The 12,078-nt window shown below is 43.1% G+C and overlaps 1 protein-coding gene across 1 annotated transcript in view; it reads right to left on the reverse strand.

The window, feature by feature from the left end:
• The window catches only part of LOC139621502 (mitogen-activated protein kinase kinase kinase 11), a 57,347-nt gene that overhangs the window by 30,653 nt on the left and 14,616 nt on the right, over positions 1-12,078 (reverse strand). Inside the window, exon 2 of the mRNA XM_071478067.1 lies at positions 2,249-2,429. Within this exon, the coding sequence (XP_071334168.1) occupies positions 2,249-2,429 (181 nt within the window). The remainder of the gene's footprint in view (positions 1-2,248; positions 2,430-12,078) is intronic.

A 12,078-nucleotide genomic window follows, 5' to 3' on the forward strand; every position in this document is an offset into this window, starting at 1 on the left:
ATCTTCCACACTGTCAATTAGCCCTCGCCCGGACCTGACTGAACGCACTGTGGAGGCTCGCTAAGTGGAGAGCGCAGGCCGCAGCCCTTTTTTATTTAGTTCTTTAATTACAACTTCCACACACTGTGACTGTGCAGAAACGCTGCTCCTCGGCTCACCCCAAGGCAGTCGTCGTCTCCGTGTGGCAGCTTTGGAGACAAGCGGCCAGTGGACAAATGAGAAAGAATCGTAGAACAAAGATTACTGTTCATTTTCAGAGCAGGGCTTCCCGCCCGCCCGCCTGCTACTCCCACGTTTTTCTGCTTTCCAGATTGTGCAGTGATTGCTCTGAAAATGAGGTTGTGCGGGTTTGTTGTCAATAGATGAGGGAGATGGAAACTGAGATAGTGAGAAGACACTTAGCCTGTTAAGAATAGTTTTAAAAAAAGACCTAAAGTACCAGAAAATTCCTTAAGTAGCTTGCACCATAGCAGAATCCTTTTTGATGTTCTCAAGGACATTTTCAAAAAGGTTCTCTGTAGCAGCATGCTCAATTAGTTTCACATAGGCTCTGTATGGGTATGCAAAGAACCCTTTAAGAATGGATGAAACGGTCCAAATCCACAGGATTAAAATTAAATTATAGCATATGAGAGTCCCTGCTATAACCACAATGCAGCACAGTGTTGTGTGCCATAGCTTTAATAACAAATGTATATATATTTCCCTGCTGCGGAGGGAAACGCTTGCTTCATTCCAAATGCAAATTCATATTCGGCACATAAAAAGCCATCACGAATCCCCTCTCAACAAATCACACAGTTGTTTAAGTTATTATTATAAAACCACTAACCATAATTAAGGGATTTTCTCTTTTTGTGTATACGTGGGCACACACACACACACACACAGAACTATTCCCAGATAAAAGGTTGTGGTTAGGTCTGGTGTGTGGCCTCCTTCTCTGTCTATACTGGAGACAATGGGACAGTGTGCAGCACACATGTCCCACAACAAAGCACAGAGCAGCTCTTTGAAGAGACGCCATCACATGGCTGCAGCGGCCTTGCTGCAATCAATCACTCTGTCCCTCCATCTCTTCATCACCCCCCCCCCCCACCCCTCACTTCTATGCACTTTCACCCTTTCCCCTCTAGTTCTATCATGTTTTCTGTCCACAGACCTCTGCAGTGGGTCAGCTGTCCTGCTGAAGAACAGCAGATAATTAGTTACACAATACTGAATGTCCAAGGTTTAATATTGCAGTTGGGAGGCTGCCCACATCTTTCAAACTCCACACATGAAATCCCTTTAAATCATCCCTTCTAGAGTGGCTCCATTGGTGTGGCTCAAGGACTGGAACAGTAAGAAGCAGCTGAAATGATACATTTTTAAGGTGCACTAGCTATTAGCTGCCAGTTTCTGGAGCGACTCCAAAACGTGTGTCAATAAAGACCACCGCTCAGTATCGTTTCAGCTTCATTACTGAGCGCTTTATGGCAGACGTCCTTGTGAAATCCTCCACTGCCTACAGGCTTTGTAAATCCCTCTCAATCAGTGATGTCTCTTGTCACCATAGAAACACTAATATCTGTCAGCTAGCAACTTTTAGCAGAGACTGTTATTAAAGTGGGGATTGTCAGACTTGGAGCTTTATTTCATGGCTCAAGATCATTTCAAATGTCAGGAGTCCAAATCAACACAACACAATAATAACACAATAACAGTAATACTGGCTCTTACGGAGACAACTTATTACTATACTATTATTTTCATTAAAAGTCAGAATTTGTCTGTAGATGACAAATCCACTTTAGAGTATTAGTTTTCTCAAACTGTATCGTAGTTTAATATATAGTATACACATGTATTTATATAAATGTACTGTATATACAGTATATGGTGGTGGTAGGTACATTTTTTTTTACTTTGGACAGAGCCATGCTAGCTGATTCCCCCTCAGTCCCTATGCTAAGCTAAGGTAATTACCCTAGCTTCATATTTTGGGTACAGATGTGAGGGTGCTATTAACAGCTTGACTAACTTCTAGCAAGAAAGCGAATCAGGGTATTTCCCAAAATGTTTCTTAGAAGTAATGAAGGACACAACAGGCTTTTGATAACCTAAATACCTTGGAAGCACACCTGCACACATAATAAAAACCCTGGATTTGGTTCAGCTGAATTCCATTGTAAATTACACAGCAGCTAAATATCACCGAGCCTCAGAAACTTCCAATGCCCACACAGAAACACAGGAAAGCACTCACCTCCAGACATCGCTGCCCTTGGAGAAGGTGGAGGACTTGATGACCTCGGGGGCCATCCAGGCGTAGGTGCCGGCAGTGCTCATCTTGGTGGTCTTGTGCCACTCTCTGGCCAGGCCAAAGTCGGTGATCTTCAATGTCAAACCCTCCATACATTCATTCTCTATGGGCTGAGCCAGGAGGACTAGAGGGAGGAAGGAAACGCAGGCAGGAAGAAAGACAAACGGGTAAGACAAGGTTTTGAACTGTTCAATATTATGAGGGTTTGAAATTCAATGAAATGCATCACTGTGACTAACTGTGCACATTAGTTGCCTGTGACTGAGGAAAAAAGCCATACTAGACTGAGCTTAGTATTCAACACACACACATTCCCCTTTTCTTTCTCACTTCCTCTTCCTCTTGTTTTTAGGCCACTCCAATCCAAAATGACAGTGACAAACACATTTCCACGCATCGTATGATGGTCCTTTGCATTCGATTTATCAACATGAATACACACACCTCCACCCCTTTAAACAGGTGAAATTATCAGTGGTTGGTGATTGGTTGGTGGCTAGATTGCATAAAAACAACATGCTTTATCTGGCATGCTGAGCCGTGATCATATGCATGACTGGGAGCGGGGCCAAACCGATGCATCTAACCTCAACTGACCTGTGTCGTCAGTGAACCGGCTCAACATGTTAGTCACATGGGCGAATAGAGGGGAAGCCCTGTTTTCAAAACTTCAGTTCAGTAGCTCCGGTGTATCAGTGTATCAATATCAATGTCACGCACACCCCGAGTGACGGGCACACAGAGAGGGGTTGGTCAGTAAAAATGTTGTGGATATTATTTGATGGTCCACCTGTGGGATTTGTCCAGTGAATATCAACAGGTCACTACAACTTCATGGCCTTGTAAGTGTTCACTCCTTACAGATGGATTAAATGCAGAAGTCGAATTTCCTGTAACGTACTTGGAGAGTAAAGGATTTTCTTCTTTCTTGAAATTTCAAAACTGATGCACTGTTGGTTAACAGTCTGAATCAGACGTGCGCCGCTTTTGCACGACAATCTTTCAATTCCTATTTTGGTGATAGGCAGGTTGTTATTTATGTTGGAGGATACTGTGGGGCTCGATGTAGTCACTTCTTGATTTGCTTTAGGTTTTGAAGTGCCTGAGAAACTAGAGGCTTTATAGGCTGAAACTTTTTTTTTTTTTAACTTTAGTATAACTCGGAAAATGCTGGTTACAGTAAAATCACACTGGCTATGTCATAACATCAGAAAGAGCAACTGCTGTTTTATAGGTACCCTGGGGAGTTTTTGACCTCTGGTAAAACTATGATCCAGTTTTCCCTCAGAAGTTTTGTATGTCTTGCGCATGTGCACAGCTGGCTCTGAACCGGAGCCACTTCTAAAAGAAATGAGGATTCTTCACAAGACATGTTTTTCAGTTCCACTTATGGATTCCTGACCATGAACTTGTGACCTGTCACGGCTCAACCGACGGTACGTCACTGCACACATTTATGAACACGTGTGTGTGTGTGTGTGTGTAGTGTTAACTTATGAAGATCAAATCAGAACCAAGTGGCAACTGCAGTTCTTCAAATGGCCACTTGAGGCTTTTTTTTTCTTATTAACTTCTGATTAATTTTATACATGTCTGTCTTCTAGGAAAGTGGTCCCAGACTTTTGGAACCTACTGTATATAATACCAACATATGTTAACATATATACATACATAAACATACATATATGAAATTGTTCCAATTTCTAATAGGTTTTATATCTAATTTTTAAATAATGTTTTTATTTTATATACATATATGTATATGTCACATATGGAAATTCAATATATGTACATATATTATATTTGCATAAAGCACAAATTGCAATTCTGATTGAAATGCTGTTGGCATTACTGTATAAAATAAAAATAAGTAATTTGGGGTTCAGTGCCTTGCCCAAGGACACTTCCACATGCGGACTGGAGGAGCCGGGGATCGAACCATTGACCTTCTGGTAAGTGGATGACTGGCTCGACCTCCTGAGCCACAGCCGCCCATTATAGTATGTGACCTGCATTCAGATATCTAGTCACTTTTTGACCTATAATTCACCAAAACCATACTCACTGGGACAGTATGAAACCCTACAACTACTGAAAATGGTGGTTTTTGCTTTCAACATATCAAACACTATGATGATGATGATGATGGGCACCAGGATTCAGTAAAAAGCAGGATCAGTAATTGGATTTTCTGAGGATTGTTTCTTGACAGCAGATCAATCAGATATGGATGACTGGTGATTTTTTTTAATTTCTGGTCTACATGCAGTCGGTCCGTAAACATGGACGTGAATAGAAAAATGGAGAATGAGAAAAGTGCACACTGTAAAATGTAATAACCTATAAGTGCACACAGCCTGGTAACCAGCCAGTGCTATGCAACCACACAACGTTGGAAGGTTCTCCAGGCGAGTTTCTATGAAAATAGAATATAAGGCTGAGGATGTCGGTTGCTGTGGTGTGACTATGTATCACATGTCTCAGTATGATCGGCAGCCGTGCCTCTCTTCCCCTTTGCTGGCAGGCTGGGCACCGCTCAGGGCAAGGCTGGCCGTCAAACACAGGGAGGAGAAGCAGCAAAGAATTTGACTTATTATAGGGAAGTAAGACTCCTGCTATTTACAGTCACTTTCCGACTTTCTGGGCTTGCCACTCTTTTCCTTTTTTTTTTTTTTTTGTTTTCTCTGACTGAGTCTTTCACTGAAAAATCTATTTTCTCCAGCCTCTCTTTTCTTTCACTACACGAATATGACATTGTTCTACACATATGAAAGATTCTCTCTTTCTCTCTTTGTTGTGTCTGTCTTTGTCTCTCTCTCTCTCTCTCTCTCTCTCTCTCTCTCTCAGACATCCTGTGCTTCGCCTATAGCCCAGAGGCAGCAAGTTTTACGTCACAAAGGAATGCATCACAAGTGGTTGTGTTGTCTGCTCTGTGCGTGAGTGTGTGCGTGCTTGTGTGAGTGTGTGTGAGTGTGTGTGTGTGTGTATACGTTAATGGGAGGGGAGACTTGGTCCTTTCATAATGGACTTGCATGACCATTTCTGCACACAGTCCTTCTGAAACTAGACACACAGACGACTTCCACAGCGACGCATTTTGTCTGTTCTGTCTCTAAGACAACGACAGGTGCAAAGACGGACAATTAATGGAGGTTTTTACTTCACTCTCCCTTTATTGTAACAGCCAGACACTATAGTAAATTGAGAAAAACTGCATTCAGGCATGTCCATCACAAACCTGCAGATCGACTTCTGCCTCGAGAAGAAGGCACAAACAATAAAATTGTGAAAGTAGCCGACAGCCAAAACAAAAACAAGCTTTACAGAAAAAAAAAGTGCCTGCTCATTTAACCTTTCTGCAGAAAATCAATTTGTGTCCATTCTACAGCTGAGTCATTGTTTCTGTCAATGCCACAGGCCCTCAGGGCAGAGGGGGGGGTTAAGAGGAGGAGGGGGGGGTGGGGAGGGTGTGGGGAGTATTTACTGCCACATGCCCAGATCCTTCACTCCGCCTTTTTTGTCTGCCTACCGGCCAGCAGCTGGTAAGAAAAACAAGCCCTGCTCAATCACGCCTTATTTCCACCCAGGTGCTTACTCGTTGTGACCCCACTTCCAGGAAGTGACGCTGGTATCAGCCAATTAGCCGCCAGTGTTGGCCCTTCCTTAAAGAAGAAAAAAAAACAAAACAAAAAAAAAAAAAACACAAACAGGAGCCGATTTTGTCGTTCCTGCTCGCCGTTCATTGTGAACAATAAGCACAGCACTATTTTAGGAAACGGAGGTTAAGAGGGGTCACATGGCTTCCGACGCTGACAGAGACAGACAGGAGGGAAGTGTAGATACAGTGGTGAAGCGAGCAGAGGTGTGAGAGAGAGAGAGAGAGAGAGAGAGAGAGAGAGAGAGAGAGAGAGAGAGAGAGAGAGAGAGAGAGAGAGAGAGAGAGAGAGAGAGAGAGGTGCTGTGTGTGGATCGTTATCATATGATTGAGTGAGACAGGCCACAGCTAAAAGTGGCTGCTTGGGCTTAGAAAGCAGAATTATAGATGATGGTGCACCACGCACACACACACACACACACACACACACACACACACACACACACACACACACACACACAAAACACTCATTCTACATGGGCAAACAGATACACACACACACACACACTCAGGACACACTGACATTCTGTGTCCATCGTTTAGCAACACACCCAGCTGCACACAAGTAGCAAAGTGAGAGAAATCTCTGCACATAAACACATTAACACACACAGACGGGCATACAGCTGAAGGACACACATGCCTGCACACATGAACACACACCACTCGACACACACAACAGCGGTGTCGACTAAGTCCCAGGAGTGCAGTGGGTGTGCTATGGCTGCTGGACCATCTAAACCCCAATCAGCCACCTGACACCAGATTACTACATGTGCTCGGTGTGTGTCTGCACAGCCATGCTCTGTCGCTCTGTATGTGCCAGTTTAATTCATACATGTCACAGGCATATTCTTTGTTTGTGCTTCTCAAGTAGTCACTGATTTTGCATCGGTGGTCATGTTTGTGTCACAGACAAATCAAGGGGGAAATGTGTGTGTGATGCCACTGGTCATTTATCAGAGAAAAAAAACAAAAACCCACGAGATTTAAAATTTGAATAACGGTTTTGACGTGGGTCAAAGTGATTTCTTCAATCTGTCATGATAATTCAAAATCCACAGCGTGTGAGTACCAAACGCCTTGTAGGGGATGCTGCAGTCTGACCTACTGCAAGCCCCATCAGTCACTAGGCTCACACTGAAAACTAGTGAGCAAACAGCCCTGATTCCTGGACAAACATTTATAAAACCTGTGTGTCTCTTGTTTAGCTTAAATTCAACTCTGACAAAAGCAAAGTCTTATTTAAAAGACTTGAAACGCTGCTGTCAGTGCAGAGTTGATAGACATTTGCTGTAATGCATTATAAGGAACAGGTTTCTTTTTGAGAGTGCGTGGAGAATATCAATATCAATTTCATATCTGTGCATTTAATACAGAGGTACATGGTTAGCCTAGCTTAGCATAAAGACTGCAAGCAGAGGGAAACAGCTAGCCTGGATTTGTCCAAAGCTGAAAATTACGCCTACATGTGTGGTGGGACAGTACATCCTAGCCCCATCATTTCTGTCTTTGGAGTGTTTCCGTCAGAAGAAAAGAAATTGAACTGCTGTCCAGGAAAATGCTACAGCATCTGTAACTCTGTTGGCCCAGAGACTCGTTCTCCTGCACTGGAAGTGAAACCTCTGTTTAAACTCTGGGTCAAGACGTACTCCCTATGATTCCATTAGAAAAGTTGAGATATAATCAGAATAACTTCTAAGATAAAAATAAAATCAAAACTATTCAAATCTGGGGCCCTTTAATAGACTTCATTGGAAGCGTGCCCTGCACTTGATATCATTTTCTCTTTCACACTTACAAACAAATGATCTACTGTATATTGCCAGTTGAACTCAATGATGCATAATGTAATAAAATGTCCTTATTTCAAGCACTACTAAATAATGTACATGTTAGGAATGAGCTACAACCATATTACACACTGCCAGTGTTTGTTTTTTGTTCTGTAAACTAAAAAACCACCTACCAACACCTGGAGAACTCACTAATTAACACGTATCTCACTCAACTGCACCCAAACGGAAATGTAAAACTGACGACTTGTAGTTGCATGATGCAACTATGATGTCGGCCTAAGGCTCCAGCAGCTCCTACACATATAAACCCACACACTTAGAGACACAGACAGTGACAGCCGCAGTGAACCATGTGAAGGAGGATAACGTGCTAGCTGGGTGTTTTTCCTGAGCACTGCATAATTCCAGGCAGAAAGTTTGGACGTTTCAAAGCTGTGCTCCACAGCTCCGGAGTGGGAACATTTTGGGTTTAAGCTGAATGAGTGAGGAGAGCCGGTGTTTCCCATACATAGGCTCTACTTGAGCAGCCCACCCAGGCAGATAAAAGTCCCTCAGGTTCAACCTAACACCTTATTTCACTCTTTTTCAAAGTCATTTTTGGCCACACACTTCTGTGAGCCGCGTGCGCTCCAGTAACTAAATGGGGACCCAAGGCTTCTCTATGCACAACTGCCTTGCTAAGCTTCCACAAATAGTCTGGATGAGACATTTGGGGAACGCCGGTAAATTGCAGCATCTACCAATAGTCTGCATGTGAGGCATTTAGGGGAGATCTGTAAATTGTAGCTACAGAAAATAAGCTGGGTCTTAACTGCATGAACATGGGCATCATGCTGCACCAAACACTACATCAAGTAAAGTCTCAGCCTTCTGGAAACACTGACAGCCCATTAATGCAAACAAGCTGGTATGTCAACTTTGTTTCATTCTGATTATCATTATTATAGTTTATTTATGTAGGTTATTTGAATATTGTTTTTACATTTCGACTCCAACATCTGCATATTCTTAAGAATTAAAAGTTCATTGTTCTTTGAAAGTGTTTACTTGCCTTAATATATCATCATCATTATACCAGTGGCATAAAAAATAAATAATATTGTTTATTGCAATTATTTTTGGGACAATATATCATCCAATAAAAAAAGTTATTGGCCTAGAAACAGATTTATTGTGAAGGCCAACAGACGTTCTGTTTCATAACCCACACATATATAATAAAACATAGATAACACATGCATATAAATATCTCTGCACTTATGGGACAGATATACCCAACCTGTACACTCACTGATGTATCAACACATCGGTCCACAACACACACACACACACACACACACACGTACGTACACACACACACACACACACACACACACACACACACATACACATACACACACAAACCCATGTAACCAAGCACAGAAACAAACATGCGCATTGACACGAGTAATAAAAGCATTTTCAGCAGTCTCAGCACACATACGCACCACATTCTTCTCCGACTTCCTGAGTTGAAGCAGAGTGCATCCACAGTTCAGCCCTGTTCAGCCTTCCCTCCTCTCACCACCACCATTACACTGCCGACGACTGCTGCGTTAGTCAGCTGCTTACTGGACAGCGTGTGGCAACACACTGTGTCCAAATCAGCCGCTGACACACATAACATCAAGCCGCCCGCTGACATCTTTAAAACTGCACTGAAAAGTTTCTGAGCTTAAAGTAGCGCGCTTAAGTCTGGACGGGATGACACCGTGGATATAAAAAAAAAAAAAAAAAACACATACCATGAACGACCTCCATGCTGTGTGCAGTGCAGTAGAAACAGCACTAATACAAACAGCTGGAGCACGATCAGTGCATGCAGGACACCAGGATTTAGAGAATGGATGCAAAATGTTAAGGTTAAGGTTGGGATCAGGTAAACTGTACTGGGCTCATACATGAAGGATACATGAGCTATTTCTTATCTACATCCTCCTTTATCTCCCACCTGGTGCCACATTTTGAGGAGGTGTGTTTACAAAAAGTGGCAAACGGCGCAGGAAATCCACCTCTCCTTCAAAAGGATAACGGCAAGTATCATGACTAGATCGGTCTTGCCCAGACAGAATGTCTTCCTGATAAAGAGGCGACACCAACAATGTTGCCACAAAAACACCGTGACCCATCCCCATGGCAACGGGACTCTGTTTGGCATTGTTTGTTGTTCAGAAACAAGAGTGTGTCAGTAGCAGATATGACTCCTACCAGTGGCGGCCTAGATATGAGTTTGGAGCTGGGGATGACTCAACCCTGCAAGTTACCTTAGGGAGGATCCCAGTGTCAGGGATTTTTGCACGGGACCTTCCAGGGTTAATTTGATAAGATTACCTGACTAATAAAAGCATAACCATATCCATCCCAGCCATGTATGGACTATTTACATTCCCCACGGTCTTCACATGTTTTTAAACAAGAGCCTCAGGTCTATTTGGATTTCATAATAGCCAAGTAAAATGTAGCCTCATGGGGAAAATCAATTCAGCCTCTTAGGGAAAAAAGAAACCAAATTAAATTTCATATGACGCCGAGTAGTTTCACGGAATTTGCTGTCACATCACTACCAATGTAGTGACCTCGTATTTTGAGGAAGTTACAGCAGACACTGGATAGAATTGCCAAAATAAGTTAACTGCTAAATCAGATGGCTGACGGTGGTTGCATAAAATCTATGCAGCTATTTCCCCACCGGAGTGGAAGCCAGTCCGGATGCAGGGCTAACGTTAGCAGCTCTGTCCTGTTGGATTTCCCTCTGAGAACCCCAGTCGATTTAGCAACATAGCTTTATGTCAGCCAAACGCACTGGTTAGTCCTCATCCTGGCAGCTCAGCAGTTCTGTGGGAGCTAAATAAAAGGCCACTATTACATTTTTCCTTATCTTACTGATAATACTTGGACTACGCTGCAATACAAGAGTGCTGTTTCTTTATTTACAAGCTAGTACGTTGACCTTTTGCCTGGGATCTGTCTGCTTTAGCCTCAATCATTGAGCACAACGTCATGTATTTTCAAACCAAGGCCAAACTGCTTCACAACTTAAAGCTGATTTTTGCTAACCTCAGTAGAAGAAAAGACAAGCGTTCACACTGTCGTTGCTTCTTGACTACTGGAGACAGCTCTTGGCGAGTGAAAGGAAAGAAGTTTGATGCCGAACTCACAACATCTCTTCTAGCCCGGTGAGTAAACGGCTGTTAATGCTAATGCTGGCTACGTAGCAATAGCAAAACTCACATCACTTCAAGAGGTAAATGTGACACCGACATCACCGTCCACTGCACGTGTGCTGTACGAGAACAGAAAGCTTGACAGGTGCAGTATCAGTAACTCACATCTAAGAAAGCAAAAGCTCGTAAAGGTTCATTGACCTGCTCGAGGATATTTGAGAGGACCTGTGGCCCGGGCTGAACACACAGTGCACGCAGCGATAGACGCTTGCTCTGCTGGAGTTTGGTCTTAGCTGAGGAGCACACAACACACCGTTCACTGCCTGCAGAAGTGAAGTAATGTCAGTGAGTTCACAAACCAGAGCCCAGCTGACTAAACTATGAATAGGAGATTCTGCAATCAGTCTGAGGTGGCATTTCTTCCTCATTCGATGCGTGTGAAGATAAGGTTGTGATTCAGGTTTAAGCACATTTCACATTCCACCATTACACCGCAGTGCTGCCATTAGTTAAACCCGAAATCCATAATGGTTGTTTGATTATGGTGCAGTTATTAAATAACCTTTGAGCAGCAGGACAGTCTTTCACAATAACACGCCAGATGCAAAAGCCAGCTCCACAGAGCCGCTCTCTGCCTCTTCACTCTGCACCTCACTTAATTACATTTTCTCTATAATTCAGCGCTGGAGCTATATCCCCATCTCTCACCACATTTTTCTCTGCATGCTATCATTCCTCACCCCCTAGTTATCTGGCAGGGTTGGACTGACATATAATTTTTGTAAGTATATCAGAGTTTTTGTGTGTATATTTTTTATATCCAGAAAATGGGAGAGAAAAAAAAACTTGCAGAAAACACACACAAAAAGAATCCCAAATTCTGTCCATGGAAATGGTCAAATTTAAAAGCACTCTATTTCAGTCCGAGGCAAAAAGAAATGATCCATACTAGCTTTTGAATACCCACATCAGTTCAACCTAAGCCTCCTCTATAGTCTCTCTCTACCTTCCTCCTCCCCCCTCCCTGCCCTGCACCCGTAGGCGAGGGGAGAATTCCGGCAGGGTGGGGGCTTTCCCCAGGAAGAACAGGAGCTTTGTCCCCTGAGGGACGAGGCC

Source organism: Trachinotus anak, unplaced genomic scaffold, assembly GCF_046630095.1.
Source record: "Trachinotus anak isolate AG129_WGS33_773 ecotype Australia unplaced genomic scaffold, CSIRO_AGI_Tana_v1 ptg000005l, whole genome shotgun sequence".
In the NCBI taxonomy this organism is placed as follows: domain Eukaryota; kingdom Metazoa; phylum Chordata; class Actinopteri; order Carangiformes; family Carangidae; genus Trachinotus; species Trachinotus anak.